The sequence below is a fragment of the Mytilus trossulus genome, chromosome 8, assembly GCF_036588685.1.
Source record: "Mytilus trossulus isolate FHL-02 chromosome 8, PNRI_Mtr1.1.1.hap1, whole genome shotgun sequence".
Lineage (NCBI taxonomy): Eukaryota > Metazoa > Mollusca > Bivalvia > Mytilida > Mytilidae > Mytilus > Mytilus trossulus.
In genome coordinates, this window is record NC_086380.1 from 12,762,976 (window position 1) to 12,782,576 (window position 19,601).

The 19,601-nt window shown below is 31.4% G+C and overlaps 1 protein-coding gene and 1 pseudogene across 3 annotated transcripts in view; one reads left to right on the plus strand and one right to left on the minus strand.

Annotated features, from left to right (window-relative positions):
- The window catches only part of LOC134728310 (4-hydroxyphenylpyruvate dioxygenase-like), a 37,287-nt gene extending 20,338 nt beyond the window's left edge, over nt 1–16,949 (plus strand). Inside the window, exons 3-13 of one of the 3 annotated variants that reach the window (XM_063592881.1) lie at nt 2,458–2,520; nt 2,901–3,051; nt 5,709–5,791; nt 6,010–6,025; nt 6,326–6,503; nt 7,779–7,856; nt 9,033–9,195; nt 11,189–11,260; nt 12,017–12,133; nt 12,591–12,713; nt 13,478–16,949. In XM_063592881.1, coding sequence (XP_063448951.1) covers nt 2,458–2,520; nt 2,901–3,051; nt 5,709–5,791; nt 6,010–6,025; nt 6,326–6,503; nt 7,779–7,856; nt 9,033–9,195; nt 11,189–11,260; nt 12,017–12,133; nt 12,591–12,713; nt 13,478–13,552 — 1,119 coding nt within the window. In that variant the 3' untranslated portion in view covers nt 13,553–16,949. Of the gene's footprint in view, nt 1–2,457; nt 2,521–2,900; nt 3,052–5,708; nt 5,792–6,009; nt 6,026–6,209; nt 6,226–6,309; nt 6,504–7,778; nt 7,857–9,032; nt 9,196–11,188; nt 11,261–12,016; nt 12,134–12,590; nt 12,714–13,477 lie in introns of all 3 variants that reach the window. The other 2 variants (XM_063592882.1, XM_063592880.1) reach the window with 2 other exon arrangements.
- Nucleotides 1–19,601, minus strand: part of LOC134728311 (thyroxine 5-deiodinase-like) — a 54,744-nt pseudogene that overhangs the window by 34,107 nt on the left and 1,036 nt on the right.

A 19,601-nucleotide genomic window follows, 5' to 3' on the forward strand; every position in this document is an offset into this window, starting at 1 on the left:
AAGTATAATGTAACTATTCATTATTTTCCACATGGACCCCCTCCCCCACATCAACATGAGGAATCCCTTGAATGAAGGACCACCCTTAGTCAAGGGACCACTCTTGTAAAAAATAAAATAGAAAATTGTAGATTTATCAACTTAAAAATGGAAAATTCTGACACCATGGACATTATATTTGGAACAGCTTTTCTAAATGAAGAGTCCTACTATTTTGAATAATAAAGAAGATATAAGGCCAAGAACAAAATTCTTGGACATGTGTTGACCATTTATTACCAGATAGATCATAAGATGTATAGTTCTTTTGGGAAAAGTTTCTTCAAATAATATGAATGTGTGCTCATTTGTACTAACATTGAGAGGGGATCCCTATGTGTTGTTCCCAACCTGATAAAGGTCCTTCTTTGTGTATAATTTTAAATTGGAAAAGTCAACAACTATTTAGTATCCTTACACATGAAAATGATTCCTGGTCTTAAAGCTACATGTTCATATTTTCTGCTGATATAATAACTAGAATCATACAGATAAACTTAAGAAAAAGGCATGTTAGCTCATCTTACGAATATGACACTTTTTCTAGACTACAAAACAGCATGCGCAAAATAGTCGTCGCAAAGAATTGTAACCTTTGAAATTGTTGTCGCGCGCTAAAACCCCCATGGGCATTTTCAAAAGTTGGCAGGTATGAGGTCACAAACCAAGGACCTCAAATCAAAAGACTATAAGTCTTATTTATAGTTGGTTAATGAGTTATATCACCATACGCGTATTTTTTAATACAAGAGGGGAGAAAACTCCCTTTTACGTTCAACATACCCTTGCAATCAATATTTACGTGTAACAACATGTCGCAACAAACAATTTAGGTAAAATAATTTGTCGTTATCTTATACAGTTTCTGGAAATAAGAGAGAATAAGCCAAATTCAAAAAAAAAAAAAAAAATAAGAATATGACCTTGACCTTTGACTTTGACCTAATTTTCATTTTTTTGGACCAAGGACCTCAAATCAAAAGATCCTAGGTCTCTAGCACTTATGGTTTACAAGATAGAAATGCATATCACTTATATCAAATGCATAAGGGGAAATAACTCTCATATGGAGCGTTCATATCACTTCGGTCAAATCATGCGAAGGATATAACAAGCAATTTGGAAAAATAAATTTGTCATAATATTTTACGGTTGCGAAGAAGTTGCGTTCACAAGGAAAACAGTGTTTGGGGAGATAACTCCTACAAAGAAAAGTATTCGTTTATGCAGGGTAAATTTCAAAAGCGCATAAACTGTTCGATATCATATATACCAAAAATCTAAGCGACATATTGCGAAACAAACATTAATCGCAAGAACAAAATTAGGCGGAAGAAAAAAAAAAATAAAAAAAAATAAGCAGAAGAAAAACAAAAGGTCTTTCCACAGAAAAGTGGAAAGACCTAAAAATAAATGTTTGTCAGGATAGAATCAATGTTAGAATTGTAGTAAACATTGGTTTAATGGAGTAATATTATTGATGCATAATCAGCATTAATAAAACATGCTTGATTTAAAAATTGAAAGATATGGTATACATTTGTACATGGTATAATTGTCAATAAGACCACTCTTCACCACAGGCTAAAGATGCCAAATGACAGAAATCAACAATCAGGTCACAGTTAACACATTTTGCATTATATCGGTTATGACAATTGAATTCATCATGTTCATAATTGATATGTGAATGAAATAATTTAGAGGCACAATGTACATGATGTATGTAAAATGAGACAAAACAATAACATCAGAGATTTAATAAAAAATAAAAGTTGAAGCAATTTATTATTATATTGTATGACACTATATATCATGTGAATAGAACACTGTATATAGTTTGTCATGTTTGTACCAAGTTACAGATCATATAGATCAACTGCATGTTTATTTTGTTTCTGACCTAAATATAGATACCAACTAGACTGAAACTATAAAAGTATCATCTGTATTTGAACATTATGGAAAGGTTACTTTGTACATTTGTACTTCTACATATTTTGAATTTATGAGCTACTTGAAAGTATTCTATTATGCCCAGATGTAATTTAAGCAATCTTTTATGAGTAAATAGTTACTTTTAAATAAAAATTGTAGATATATTTTTATTGTAAAACATACATGTGTTAATCTTTCTAACTCGTAAAGTTCTACAGTGAACTCAAATATATATTTAAATTTATACTGGAATATTTAACCTTTTGGTTAGCAACAGTTTTTTTTTCAAACAGTTCTTTCAAGGTCATGTAGTTCAAATGTAGGTGTAGACCGAAAAATCTGTCTCTTGTGAAAAAATATGGAATAACATGTATATTTACAAACACACACAACATTAAAAGATTATTTTGTCTAATATGTCTAATATTAATGTAGCTGAACAATCCTTTTCTACAATGATGTTCCTATTATCTATTTCAGCCAGAATCTGGAAAATTTCTGAACTTTGCCCATGTAACATTCTGGGTTGGAAATGCAAAGCAGGTATGTACAACAAAATTCTAAAGAAATATTGGGAGGGGCATGGCATACTTTTGGGATGTATGATGAAGGGATAAAAAAGTAGTAATGTTGGGATATAGGGGGTAAAAAGAGGGAGAGTTGGATATAGGGGTTTAGAAGGGGGAAGTGAGTTAAAGGGGGTAAAAAATAGGGACAGGGGATATAGGGGTAAAAAATGGGAACATGGGATAAAGTGGGAATAATATGAAAAGAAAATGTCCACTAATTACATGTATCATGTTAGTTTTAAGTGTTGATTTGATGCTATGGAAACTCCATGACGTACTGTCAATCATGGATGTATACTTCTTTCAAACATGTTATCAAACTTTCATAATATTTATGCTATTCATACTTTGTAGGCAGCCTCTTATTACTGTACCCGTATGGGATTTGAACCATTTGCCTACAAAGGATTGGAGACCGGAAGTCGTGAAATTGCAGCACACGTTGTAAAACAGAATAAAATTGTATTTGCCTTCCAGTCCATGCTCAATCCAGATGTACCAAAAGGTATTAAGAAATAAATTTGCAACATCAACTACATTCAAACATTCTAGCAGGATTTACCGGGATTATTTTACTATTACTTAAATCCTCGTGTTTTGTAAGGCCAAAACATGCCTCAGCAATTTTTTTTCGTTTTTTATACATGATTATATGCTTATAATCATTTGAATTAGAGTTCATCCTTTTTTAGCTTTTCTCATCACTTGGCGTCCGTCGTCGTCGTCCGTCGTCGTCCGGCGTTAACTTTTACAAAAATCTTCTCCTCTGAAACTACTGGGCCAAATTTAACCAAACTTGGCCACAATCATCATTGGGGTATCTAGTTTAAAAATTGTGTCCGGTGACCCCGCCAACTAACTAAGATGGCCGCCATGGCTATAAATAGAACATAGGGGTAAAATGCAGTTTTTGGCTTATAACTCAAAAACCAAAGCATTTAGGGCAAATCTGACATGGGGTATTATTGTTAATCAGGTTAAGATCTATCTGCCCTGAAATTTTCAGATGAATCTGACATTCCGTTGTTAGGTTGCTGCCCCTGAATTGGTAATTTTAAGGAAATTTTGTTGTTTTTGGTTATTATCTTGAATATTATTTCAGATAGAGATAAACTGTAAAAAGCAATAATGTTTAGCAAAGTAAGATCTACAAATAAGTCCACATGACCAAAATGATCAGTTGACCACTTTAGGAGTTATTGCCCTTTATAGTCAATTTTTAACCATTTTTCGTAAATCTTAGTAATCTTTTAGAAAAATCTTCTCCTCTGAAACTGCTGGGCCAAATTATTTGAAACTTGGCCACAATCATCATTGGGGTATCTAGTTTAAAAATTGTGTCCGGTGACCCCGCCAACTAACCAAGATGACCGCCATGGCTATAAATAGAACATAGGGGTAAAATGCAGTTTTTGGCTTATAACTCAAAAACCAAAGCATTTAGAGCAAATCTGACATTGGGTAAAATTGTTAATCAGGTGAAGATCTATCTGCCCTGAAATTTTCAGATGAATTGGACAACCTGTTTTTGGGTTGCGGCCCCTGAATTGGTAATTTTAAGGAAATTTTGCTGTTTTTGGTTATTATATTGAATATTATTATAGATATAGGTAAACTGTAAACAGCAATAATGTTCAGCAAGGTCAGATTTACAAATAAGTCAACATGATCAAAATGGTCAGTTGACCTCTTTAGGAGTTATTGCCCTTTAAAGTCAATTTTTAACCATTTTTCGTAAATTTTATATATCTTTTACTAAAATCTTCTTCTCTGAAACTGCTGTGCCAAATTGATCCAAACTTGGCCACAATCATCTTTAGGGTTTCTTGTTTAAAAAATGTGTCCGGTGACCTGGCCATCAAACCAAGATGGCCGCCACGGCTATAAATAGAACATAGGGGTAAAATGCAGTTTTTGGCTTATAACTCAAAAACCAAATAATTTAGAGAAAATCTGACATGAAGTAAAATTGTTAATCAGGTCAAGATCTATCTGCCCTGAAATTTTCAGATGAATTGGACAACCTGTTTTTGGGTTGCGGCCCCTGAATTGGTTATTTTAAGGAAATTTTGCTGTTTTATATTGAATATTATTATAGATATAGGTAAACTGTAAACAGCAATTATGTTCAGCAAAGTAAGATCTACAAATAAGTCAACATGAACGAAATGGTCAATTGACCCCTGTAGGAGTTATTGACCTTTGTAGTCAATTTTCAATCTGCTTCCTTTGTTTAATATTCACATAGACCAAGGTGAGCGACACAGGCTCTTTAGAGCCTCTAGTTTAAAGTAAAGAAATCTATATGATCTACTGCACATAGATGTTTAGTAACTGCATCATGCCAAAAATTGCTTCCTAGAGCTTGTAAATAAGGAGTATTTAAAAATAAACAAATAACAAACAAAGAGACCAGAGAAAAAATGTTTTAAGGCATGTTTTTCATTCCAAAATGTTTAGGATTAAAAAAATATTTGTACAACATCTGCATGATGTACAAGTAATTATTGTTTTTAAAAGGTAAGGGGAGATTATTCACACACTTTACGAAAATATGAATATAACAAGTTTACTTATATCATGTATATAAGCATGATAAGTCTGCAAGTAAATTTTAAGTATATTATAATTTACCTCTTAAAGCTTGAGAAATTAAGAATAACTTGCATAACAAGGAGTACCCTTTACAGACATAATACTTAGATTTGCATATTGACAGAAAATAATGCTTCATATAGGAGTTATTCCCCTTTGAACTTTTTAGTGTTAATATACTACTGCAACAAATTTGTTCAGTGGCAACTCCTCTGAAACCACAGTACAAAATTTCATTAAAAAGGACATAAAATATAGATATAGAGAAACAATATTGTGATATTGTAGGAGTTATTAGACTAAGTCTTTGAACCTATAAGAATCAAGTTATTTTTTCATGATTTACAACTGTTGTGCAGACAACAAGCAAACATGATAGATGGCGTCTTTGATGTTTATTTTGGGGTTTAAAGATGAGAAATTATAAGGGTGGTAGAAGAAGGTCTAAAAGCGCTAAATCTACTTGTATCACATGTAGTAGTTATTCAGGTGTACTGGTTAAGAATAGATAATGTAACTGTATTTATAAGTAGCATAGAAATAATATTAATGTTTTACTATTTTTAGAATTTGGTGCCCATCTTGTGAAGCATGGTGATGGTGTGAAGGACGTAGCTTTTGAAGTAGAAGATTTACAAGCTATTTTCAAGGTAAGGTTTCATTTGACATGTATGAGTAGAAAATTAAATGATAAAAAAAGAGAATATAATGCACTGACAATTTTAAAACAAATTGGTCGTAAATTTATAATATGTCATATTGTTTTAGAGAGCTGTAGGCAGAGGTGCTATAGTTGTGAAGGAGCCATGGGAAGAGAGTGATGAGAATAGGACTGTCATGTCTATATTGATTTGTTATCTTGTTTTAGAGAGCTGTAGGCAGAGGTGCTATAGTTGTGAAGGAGCCAAGGGAAGAGAGTGATGAGAATGGGACTGTCATGTCTATATTGATTTGTTATCTTGTTTTAGAGAGCTTTAGGCAGAGGTGCTATAGTTGTGAAGGAGCCATGGGAAGAGAGTGATGAGAATAGGACTGTCATGTCTATATTGATTTGTTATCTTGTTTTAGAGAGCTGTAGGCAGAGGTGCTATAGTTGTGAAGGAGCCATGGGAAGAGAGTGATGAGAATGGGACTGTCATGTCTATATTGATTTGTTATCTTATTTTAGAGAGCTGTAGGTAGAGGGGCTATAGTTGTAAAGGAGCCATGGGAAGAGAGCGATGAGAATGGAACGGTCAAGTTTGCTCAGGTCCAGACCTACGGAGATACTACTCATACATTGATAGACAAATCAAAGTACAAAGGATTGTTCTTACCAGGATATCAACCATCCAAATTCAAAGACCCACTTAGTGATATGCTGTAAGTTCAATTGCACGATAGATAATAAATTTGTCAACAAATATTCTTTCAAATCTAATTTTTAATGGACCAGGAGCTATTCGAAAAAGATCAAGCCATGAAACAAACAAAAATTGTCCATATGACGCCTGAGCTATTAAATATAAAAAAATATTTAAAAAAACACCTGAAAAACATGTAAAAGCTCTATTAATTGAAATGGATTTATTCCAATACCAACATGACCAATAAAATAAGCTCTTGATAGAATTAAGCTCTTGATATAATTAAGCTCTTGATAGAATTAAGAATGAAAAGTAGAGTTTTACATCACACGTATTATGGTTTAAAACTGTTTGGAACCTGAAGAAATTGAATGTCCAAAATTTATACCAATAGCACTATAAAAATGTTGTTTCCTCTAATTGTACAGCATTGAAAACCAAAAAACTAACATGGGGAATCAAAAATCAATAAAAGATGAATAAAACAATCCATGGATAAAAAAAATAATATACACAGTCTACCCACAAAGCAATAATCAAAATCCTAAAGAACAATTGTGAACAGTTCTTTATAGCCAACTATTAACGGGTTTTCTCATTGCTGAAGAAAACCATACACCCCTTCTTCTGTTACCTATTATTGCTTACAACTACTTTGTTTGAACCTTGATGGGTAGTTGTCTCAATGGCAATCATACCACATCACCTTTTAGCTTTATATTTTTATATGATAAAACAGTACACCCACAAAGCATTACATTGTACATCAAAGATTGAGCAACCACAAACACCATAATCAAAATAGACAAGCTCATGTGCTATGTAAGGGTAAATTGTCAGTAAATGTGTTTGATTCATATAGAAAAAAATATTACAGTGCATTGTAAATAGAATTTCCATTGTCCAAAAGAAAGTTCTATACTACCATGACTACTAAAGGTAGAGACTGATTTCATTTCATGTTGAGCCACAACTACTCTGAAACCATATTATGTCTGAAATATTTGTAATATGAAATATAGATATAGTGTTTTATACTTCCTAAATTTTTCTTTGAAACAATCTTTTTTTCCACAGGAGAGGGCCAATTTCTGAGAAAAATACCCAAATTCAGAGACTGTTATTGATTTGTGTCTTATACACTATGGCACAAGCTCAGTTGACGTACTGCCTGCGAAATTAAAAACTCTTAACACTTGCCAAAGTATACCTAGATTTCATGGGCATCTTCTATTTAAGTACCTATAATTGCACAGGACAATGATGCATAAATGTTTGTTTATTTTTACAGACCAACAATTGGTTTAAACTTCATTGATCACATCGTTGGAAACCAGCCAGACGAAGAAATGGTACCAGTATCAGACTGGTATGTGTAAATACTGAATATGTTATAGCTTATAGCCAGCTGAAAATATACAGGGATTCAGTCTTGTAGAAAATATCTTGCAGCCCTGATTGTTCAATATCAAATCTTTGAAATTGTTTCTCAAATATTATCAATTAGTTTGCAGAAAAATCATTTTAAAGATAACATATTGAATGAAAGTACAGGCAGTAGAAACAGATATTTGACCTACCAAACTTAATATCTAATAAACACTACATTATTCATTGTGTTTTATTAATAAAGCAAAACATTTTCAGTATAATGCAATTTTAAACATCCCACTTGATTTTGATTGGCTCCAGACTTGAAAATATCATTCAGATTAAAAAAAAAGTAGCAAGGTTCACGGAACTATTTTGTCCGTGCAGAAATGCATACTCATAATATTATGCATAAAAATTCATACATTCATGACATTTACACTGAAATGTTCCCATGACGCTCACTAAAGAAATAAGATTTGTGTAACGCAAATCTTATGATATTGGAATTAATTAATTGTATTGCTTGTTTTGTAGCTGCAAGCTTAAATTTTTTAAATCTTGAATATATTTATACTTATCGGACCACAGATGAATTATCACGTTGTGATTGGTTAAACGCCTTCACGTGGTGACCCCCTATGAGACCGTATGGGGTTAGTAAGTTTCATATGGGGTTCATGATGCATTAATGGCGACGTCATCTATTAAAATTGTTGTTTCATTGTTTATTTTTCAACAAAACGCCGCAGAAACAGTCCAGGGTCCGATAAATTCGTTATACGGTTTACTACTGACCCCCTACGGATCCATAGAGGGTGAATAAAATTCATAGGGGATTTGGCCTCCGGCCTCACCCCCTATGGATTTTACTTACCCTCTATTGATCCGTATGGGGTCAGTAGCGAACCATATAACTTATAATATACCATTGATACTATACTTTACTAATTTAAAGAAATGAAATTGTAAATGTATGTTAGTTTCACTTCAAAGTGTTAGATCTCTTAAATTACTTATTTTGTATACATCTTTCAATGAAAGATATTGTGGTCAAGCAGTGAAAGTATCTAAAAATAATTCTCCTCACTCACTCACACCACAACCAAGCATAAAAAAGATGAATGAGTGCTGAGATTTGATTTTAAATAGTTTGATATTTCTTATACAACAGGTATGAGAAGAATTTGATGTTCCATCGGTTCTGGTCTATAGATGATTCTCAAATGCACACAGAATATTCAGCATTAAGATCCATAGTTGTAACAAACTATGAAGAAACTATCAAAATGCCAATTAATGAACCAGCACCTGGTAAAAGGAAAAGTCAGATTCAGGTGAGTCCAATAAAGGGTTAAGTTGAAACATTTTGAAAAAGTAGAAAAAGTGATTTTACATTTTGTACGAAAATGTAGATGAAACCTAAAGAAGGAAAATTCAGAATATTCAACAAGAAAAATGCTTATATATTCAAAAAAGAAAAATCATAAAAGAAAATATACAAATTGTGCATATCAATTTTGATTTAACAATTTGAATGAGAAAACAAAAAAAACAGCTGTATACATGGTATAATTAATTTTATATTTTATTCATATGTGTTTTCACGTTCCAGTTTAAATTTAATATTAATGAATCATACATACATGACAAAAAAAGGGGTGATAACTCAAAACATTTCTCCAGCCTTGATAGGCTGATGGTAGGCATACAGAATTTGGAGTTAAAGCAAGTAGTGGTCAAGTAAAAATGTGTCCAGGTTGGCTCACATTTATTCTAGTACACATGTACAGTTAACAAATTCAAATCACAGTTGATATATATTCTTGTCCTTTAAATATGAAGATTGTCCAAAAGACACCTAGACTAAAATTAATTTGGCTTGTTTAATTATAAATGTATTTACACTTTTGGTATTTAGCTGTATTTTGCCTCTGAATGACCTTTTATCACCTCTGAATAACCTTTTGACGTCAAACAACAATCACTTTTAAGGGCATACGATACAGTTTTGATCCTGTATTTACAAGTTCATGAAAATTTGCAGTTAGGCTATTTTTTACCTGATTAGATCAAATATGTAATAAAAAATATACCTTCATGTGCTACTTTTTGAGTAAAATGAGGTCGAAATTTTGTATATTTGCTAAAAAATCAGATTTGTGGCCGTAATTTCTTTTTCGAAAGAAAGACATAACTTTTTTGTTATAAAAGATAAACACAAATTGTTTTTTGTTAAATAATCGGTAATTTCTGTATTTTATAAAAATCCTAAAAAAATATGCAATTTTTTATTCAGAAATAACTCATATTTATCAAACATTCATGAATTGAGGAAAAAACGTTAATTTTTACTGTATGTTTATCAAAATTAAAAAAAATCCTCTATTTACAGTTTTATAAAATTTGGGTCACATAATCTCCCTGCAAAATGACACAAAATGCCGTTTTGAAAAATAGGGGTCCATGAACTTGTTTTCAAATTAAATCAGTTTGAATGATAAAAATCAGTCGAAAAATGCATCTTTTCCCGATATGTCACAGTTTGACGTCGCGAAAATAACAAATTACGTTAGCAACGTCATTACCTTCTCTGTAACTGTATCGTATGCCCTTAAGTTGTGACGTCAAATGCTTTGAATTATGATGTCAAAGTTTAGGGGAACCTGTGTAATGTAATGCAATGAGGGACAAATTTGCATACAAGTGTAAATACGTCTACATGTATTAAAAAACTTTGACAAAAAAATTTCTTTGGTAAAAAATATTTTAAAAAATCAAAAAACTTGAACTACACACTTTATTGGACAATTTTAATTGGATATATAGCAACTTGACAGAAATTGTGATCAAAGTTCAGCGGATTTTTACCGCTTTGATTATCCATTTATTTATAATTTGACTTTGTATGACGTTATTTTGTTATGAGCCCATAGACATAATTCAGTCATGTGACCGTGACGTAATCAACGTTTTTTCATGGTTTTCTACAGTTTAAAATGGAATTTAGAATTAAATTATAAGAAATGACTGTAATATTTTTTCTGTCTATTCAAAATAAAATAAAAAATGTGGTGCACAATGTTAAATTAACCCGCTACGTGCGTTATTCAGTGTGCACCAAATTTTTTATATTATTTCTTCATAGACAGAAAAAATATTACAGTCATTCCTTAAATAAGTACTTTTCATGTGTACATGTTTGGAAAGAAAAAAAAATGAATAAGAATTCCAAAATAAAAAAAACAAAACAAAAACTATCATGAGTTATGTTCTTGGTATTGTGGTTATATATGCATGCCAAACACTAAAATCTACTTATGTTTTCAGGAATATGTGGACTTTTATGGAGGAGCAGGTGTACAGCATATTGCAATGCAGTCAGATGATATTATCAAATCAGTAAGTAACATGTTTATGTACCTCATCTAAAGGGGGCTGGCTCGCCAGTCTTCATCAAATTTTTTATTTAATATAGGATTTTGCTATATTAATGTCCTTTTTTTCTGTTGAACTAATATGAGAAAAAGCGGTACATTGTAATTTCTTAATAAAAAAAAGAACTAAATTACAGAAATCGCTTATATTTTACAATTATTTAGTTTATGTACAGCTTATTCGAAAACAACAATAAAAAATATAGGTCACTGATGAGTTAAAAAAGATATTTCAATTCTAATGCCAAAAAATGGCATTTTTGCACCAAAGGGAGATAATTTGACTGCATTGAAGGAGAATTACCTCTTATCCAAGTAACACCTCAGTCTTTATTAGAAATACTACCTTTGTGGCCTTGTGGTAGTGACGGTGGTACCATGCCTCATGAGGTGCATGGGGTCCTGGTTTAGAACACTGGCCTGTTCAAACTTTAAAATTGGTATTTGCTGCTTCTTTGCTAAGCATACAGCATTAAGAAGTCAGGGTGATGTCTTCCTGTGTTACCTTATGAATTAGCACGTAAACATTTGGCTCTGTGCATTAGTCAAGTAGATAGCAGGGTTATATTCATATTACATTAATATATTCCCATCCTAAATATGCATATTAGTTTGCAACTGAGTGTAAGTCAGTCGGCCATCATCATCATCATCATCTATATTAGGAATGAAAATTGTTATTTAAAATATGTTAACTGTATTGAGTTTTGATTTTTTCCAGGTAACTAAGTTACGGGAGAGAGGGATGCTGTTTTTAGACATACCAGATACTTACTACAAAAATCTCAGGGAGAGACTAAAGAAATCTAAATGTAAAGTCAAGGAAAATTTAGATACAGTATGTATTACAATGATAGATTGAGGTATAATTGACCATGTAAGGTAGATGGTTGGAATGATCTTTCAAACAAAGAACCCTAAAAATGTAAATTTGTAATTGTATCCTAATACTAAAGATGAAGTATACTGGTTTACCTTTATCTACACATGTTTTATGAACAAAAAATCAATATAATCAAGATTTATGACTTAAATATCTTAAAACAAGTAAATTTCTGATAAAAGGTCATTAAAGATGTCCCATCTTGATTAAGTTGGCAGACTTTAAGAATTTTAAGTTGATTCTTTGAATTTAAAATCAGTCATTAGTGATTTTTTCTCTCTCGATTTATTCACCCTTGAAGCACACTGATAAAAGAGAAGAGAACAAATGATTTGCTGCTCCTAGACATAATTTTAGAAAAACAAAATTGTCTCTTTAATTTTTTTATCGTGAATTATGCTTTTTTTTTCAGATACAAAAACTGAACATTTTGATTGATTATGATGAGAATGGTTACTTGCTACAAATATTTACCAAGATAATGCAGGACAGACCTACATTGTTCTTAGAAGTTATACAGAGAAATAATCATCAGGTATACAATGGTTACACCTATAGCTATATCAACAGAAATAGTGTGATATTTAATATTTTAGAAAATTTTTACAACTGACAGTTGAAAATCCAACAAGCACTAACTTCTTGCAACAATTAAAATCAATTATCATACAACTACACACTAACTCCTTGCAACAAACAATTACACACTAACTCCTTGCAACAAATCTACATGCCAAAATAATGTTAAACTATTATTGTATCATAACTGAGATACCGACTGAAAACTAACCCCACATTGATAGGAAAACCTTACCATCATTCATTTCAAGTAGAGATCAAGTTTCAATGAAATTTTAGGTTGATGATGTACTTTACAGGCAACCAATCATTGTACCTTAAAACTTTCACAAATTCTCCTTTAGTGTTCCCAAAGGGACATCTAGAAATTTTAAAAAGACATAACCACAGACCCAGTGGCGGATCCAGGGGGAATTCCGGGGGTTGGAACCCCCATTTTTTAAGGACAGTCAATGCATTTGAATGGAGACATGTAGTTTCCCCCTTTATCCTGGGTAAGGACCTTCCCCCCCCACCCCCATTTAAAAAAAAAAAAGCTGGATCCGCCCCTGAGACCATATCAATGGCTGAATAATCAACTGAAGTGAATAGTTGATTGCAGAAATGTTTAGTTGGGTAAACCCTGAACAGAATGTTTCAAAAATGTTTTCTCAAGAAAGACAACCCAAATAATAAACCCAGTCTGTAATTTTAAGAGCTATACACTTCTTTTTATTTCAGGGTTTTGGTGCTGGAAACTTTAAATCATTGTTTGAAGCCATAGAAATCGACCAAGCAGCAAGAGGCAACTTGTGATCTGACGGAGACCAGACAAGAGACCAGACAATCTTAAACATTCCAGGGATTCTTAAATTAACACCTACTTAATAATGAGTTAATAGCCCTTTATGCCTGTCTGAAATCTCAATATTGCATAATACAAAATTGACATGAACCAAAATAAATTAAACTTTACAGCAAAAAGACTATGTCAACTCATTTGAAAATCTTTTTACAGAAATATTTTCACTGGAATTCAATCAAATCCAACCATACACTTTATAAGACATCTATGCAATAATTTGGTTGTTGACTCCCTCAGGTTCATTTTATAATAAAAAATATTTTTTGAGAAAATATTGTTTTTAGCTATTTTTAAAATGATGCAAACAAATTGTCATAAGAGCTATATAGTATCTTTATTTATGTATTCAGATTTTTATTCATAGTTTAAACCAAAGAATTTTCAGTATTTTGTTAACATATAAACTACTTTCAATCAGTCATCAATTTTCATGTTTTTTTTATAAACAAGAATTGGTTTGCACGTCCATTTTTTATAGATTTAAACTTAAAGCACAATCAGGTCAATAGTTCATGTAGTTGTTTAAGATTTGCAGTTCAGTTCGCACTGGTTAGTTTTATTCATTAAGTTTCAACAAATCTTGAAATCAACTAAAATAGGTATTTCATGAATCAAGTAAAGTAAGAAACTATGTGTACTCTAAGTCCTTTGTTATATGTGCTAGTCATTTTAATAATCAATCAAATTATATAATTTTGTAATAGACCACTTTCGAGTTCATCCGTAACCGGAAAAAACTTGTCATTTATATGCGCCTTTATGACGTCATTTACCAGATAGAGAGGGTTGCCTTTATCCCTGCACTATTAACGTTCTTCAAGCGTCTAAGTGATTGTCATTGTGCAGGATAAACTAGAAAAAAAGGTTGGTTCTGTAGGTAATTAGTTTCCTAATGACAACAGTGCTGATTGTCTATTTTGTGAATTCAATTTGCTGAATAATTCGTACAATATAGAATTATAGTTTTCCAACCACTCGCTCAACATTGGAATGGAAGTGACGATGCCCCTAAACACACAAATGACGTTCACTTAAACCAGAGTTTTTGACGGAAATGCATCAAACTCAAAAGTTGTCTAGTGCATTGGTTTTTAATTTAATTTTAAGCACTATTGCTTATTTTTGTTATTCTAAGCTGGTAATGTCTTGTATTAACAGCAGTATTATTTTTTTTTTTTTTTTTTTTATCTTACTTCAAGTACTATTGCTTAATTTGCTATTCCAAGCCGCTTGAAATGACCGCAGTATTATACATGTATTTAGAGTAGTCAGATTATGTTGGTAATTCTCAAGATTTATCTAATCTCTTAGCCTATTTAAACTGTTTAATCTATTAAAAATCTATACAATAAAACAATTAGTTATTGATGTGTTTTAAATACTCATTTAATAAAAGAAAATGAAATCCATATGCATAAAATTTTATTTCCACAAATTAAAAAAGTAAATGCCTGGAAAATTTCAAGACGGTTAAGAAATATACACTCATGATAGAGCAGACATACATTTGTATTTGCCGCTGAATTTTAGGCAACCAAGAATCAATCTATCAATCATCATACGGCAGACATCTTAGCTAGTATATAGGGTAATATGACATGTATGATGTTGTATGAAGGGCAACATTATTTTCAAAAACTGTCATAAGTAAACTTCCAACAATCCGAGGTAAAAAATCTGGGATAACAAATCAGGGTAATATTTAAAAACATGTTACCATGGTGATGGTAAAATTTGGTCTGATGACTTGATCCTTACTTTACTAATCTCAGAAAACAGTATGAGACATTGTTAAGCCAAATTTAAACAAAATTGTTGATAATCAACATATTTAGGTATCCATATTTAAAGAACATTGATTTAAGACTTGAAAACTTTACATTTAATTATTACATGTTGTTGCATTGTTTAAGTACAATTTTATTGTTAATATATTATACTGTTCACATTTGAAATATATTATAAAGATTTAATTATCATTTTTGTGCCAAATGGAAATTGCATTGTTTGCATGAATGGTGTTAAAAGTGTAACTACAGTTTAAAGAAAAAAATGTGTTTAATGTTGTGAAGGATTTAATCTCATTTTCATGTAAATATTATGGATAGTTTTTATTTTATTGTTATTTCATATTTTTTTTATTTTAATTCTGAGTGGATCATGCATTTATTTTTTCTATATTTTCTTTGGCTACTGTTTGATAGATGTGGGGTATAGCTATATTGGGGTATGAAATGGTTTCTATAGAAACAACAGCCCAATGGTAGGCAGCTTATGATGGTTGTACACAATTTTGAGTTTTGTTTATATGAAAACATCAGCTTTGCATGTGTGTGTAAATAGGAAAATAAGAATGAATGTACACGCTTTTATACAGGAAATATTTGACAAACAGATCATTCTCAACTCATGACTTTCTTTCATTGAGTTTTTTAGTTCTTTCAGAAAAGAATTATTTCTTCAAATGTAAAAGTTAAATGATGGAGTTAAAAGCAGCATAGAATTGTATTATGGAGACCAATATTTTTATTCTCTAAAAGCCCGGAAATAGGCGAAACCCACTCTTTTTTTCTCTAGAAGCCCTGAAATAGGCCAAACCCACTCTTTTTTTCTCTAGAAGCCCTGAAATAGGCTAAACCCACTCTTTTTTTCTCTAGAAGCCCTAAAATAGGCTGAACCCACTCTTTTTTTCACTAGAATCCCTGAAATAGGCCAAACCCACTCTTTTTTTCTCTAGAAGCCCTGAAATTGGCCAAACCCACTCTTTTTTTCTCTAGAAGCCCTGAAATAGGCCAAACCCACTCTTTTTTTCTCTAGAAGCCCTGAAATTGGCCAAACCCACTCTTTTTTTCTCTAGAAGCCCTGAAATAGGCCAAACCCACTCTTTTTTTCTCTAGAAGCCCTGAAATAGGCTGAACCCACTCTTTTTTTAACTATATTTATTTGAAGCAGGAAAGAAATGTATTTAATATGGTGACCAATCATTTGAATTTAATTTGAAAGAATAAAAGTTGAATTTGTTGAAATAAAAGGGCATTTGTTGGGGATGGGAAACATATAACATCTGTGCTCATTTACATTATACTATAAAAAAAGGTTTTTTTTCAGGATTACATCAATCACAATGTTTGATTTGGTAAAAGCTGTGTTTTAATATTCAGATTTGAGTGTTCATTGTTCATGTTGAAGGTAAATCAAGAACAGGGCTTTGTATGCATACATTTTATAAAGTGTTGTTTTCAATTTTTATTGAGACTTTTTGCCTGTATATATTGATATGGGCAAATTTGTGTATTTAAACATAATCAGTTAAATGGATGAGGCGGAATATGTTTGTTAATTTCATGTTAACTACATTTTTTGTTTTGCACAATTATATAAATAAGATATCTGCAGCTGGTGTGCAAGTAAAATAACAATGAAATAGTAAATACTTTTTCTTTTGTTTTTTTGTTGTTTTTTTGCATTTAGAATTGACTTTTGTTACAAAGTTTTATAATTTTTTTGTTAATTTCATATGGGCTTTATGATGTATTTAATTTCTGGACTTTAGTTTTGTAGCCATATATACAGGTAATTGATTCAATAATTTTTTTGAAAAATTTTGACATATTTTCAAATTTGTTCTAATGATTGTCAGTTTAAATATCTAGAAGACCCTGATTTAAAAGACAAGTAAACATTTATCATGTTTAGATAAGACCAATGACGGTAATAGAGGCCGGAAACTTCAACACAATCTAATGTAAATAAAATAAATACTCAGATGTGGATAGACAGTATCATACATGTAATGTAAAGTTTTTTTAATTTTTTCTGCTGGAGCCATCTAAATTTGCAGGGCTTGCTTGTTTAATATCAATTTTGTTAAACATACTAGAATGGTTTTACACTTGTAATTTTGGGGCCCTTTATAGCTTGTTGTTCGGTGTGAGCCAATGCTCTGTGTTGAAGGCCGTACCTTGACCTATAATCGTTAACTTTTATAAATTCCTTTTTGGATGGAGAGTTGTCTCATTGGCACTCATACCACATCTTCCTATATCTAGATCTCATTATTATTTTGAATTATATAAAATGGAGCATAGAAATGTATATGTTTACTTAGTGACAAACATTTACATATTGTTTGTGTTAAGCATTTACATGTGGGTTGAGTACATATATATATTATCATACAATAAATAAATTTTTAAAACCCACCTTGACTCTTTTTATTATATGACTAGATTTGGCCTTTAAAGAGTAAAGAAAGGCTTTTTCATCTCATTGATTTTATTCCAAACATATTCAACAAATAGGTTTCATTACCATGATTACATTCACTTTTAAACAAAAGATATTTACATTAACATACTGTACATGCTGTAGTACAACATACATAAACAAAGTGTACTCACACAATTCTGTTAATATTATTATACAAACATACTATTTAACGTTTGCCCAAAAAGTTTATACTAACTACTTTTGTTCAAGAACTCTCCCAAAATACTCTTAAGAATCTTCTGTACAACCTTGGAGGAGCATGTGAAGTCATTTCACTTGAAGAATAACATCAACATTTTTTGCGAAATCTAGACGATAAGAAACCTGCTTCTACATCATCCCTTATATATTTAAAGACAAATAGAAACAACATATAAAACATACATGACATAAACATAAATGCTGTTCCATTTAATAAAAAATCTAGAATACACAACTTTTGCACTTATACTATTTTTGTGCCTTGATTCAAATTTAATTTTCTCATTTCTTGACCATTTGGATTTCTAAAACAATGATAAACCGTATCTGAGACTACTATAACACATGTGTTATAGTAGTCTCGGACCCTATGTAACTTTACTTTAAAAGACTTCGAAATGAAAAACAGCAATAAAAGTGTATCCATGTACTGATTGTATGTCCTGCAAGTGTATAGATAATCATTATTCTTTGTTATTCTATTATTATATGACAATACAAGATTATTAACAACCAATGTAAACAAGTTTAAATAACACAGTTGTTCAATACACCATCTAAACGATAAAGCAATGTTGAGATTACACAAATAACAATCAATTATCAAAAACATCACACTTGACACATAAAAGTATAACCAAATACATTGTTAAAACTAACATGGCTGACAACAAATTGTATACAAATACATATAGCACACCATTTACAAATGAAAAGTACCAGTATTCAACAAGAATGTGTTGCTAGTACAGGTCTGCCCCATCCACACAATCATTTTCCATGTTCATTGGACCGTGAAAATGAGATAAAAACTCTTAATTTGGCATAACAATTAGAAAGATCATATCATAGGGAACATGTGTGCTAAGTTTCAAGGTGATTTGACTTCATCTTCATTAAAAACTACCCGTACCTTGACCAAAAACTTCACCCTGAAGTGGGACAGACGGACAAACTGAAAAACAAAGAGATGAATGAATTGGTGGGCGAACAAAAGCACAGACCAGAAAATATAATGCCCATAAATGGGGCATAAAAATACTATAACAAAATGTTGAATTAAAATTGGAATTTGACTTTCAAAGTTGAGTGTTATGGACCCCCAAAATCCTCTCTCAGAGACAACCTGGCTTTGGACAAGTATGCCTTTCTTAGTAGGCAAAGCCTTATATTCTTCAACTGAAATGTGTGAGTGCTATGCATTGAACAGCACATATATCATTTTTGTACTTTCTTCATAAACCGTCTGAAACATAAAACATACACTTTTTGGGTCAATATAGCAGTACCTAGCTAGACAAAACTGGCTTCATATATATCATCTATATATATAGCAAGAAAGTAAGATGCATGGTTACTGATACAAACCTATATCTTTGATATCAATACTGTTTCATATTGACTTATGATATAAACTGATCTTAGAACATCATAAGGTATCAAGGATACCTCAATCAGGGTTGGCAAAGTATTACCCGCCTGGGAATTCCTGGTGGGAAAACTCCCAGAAATGGTGAATACTGGGCATTA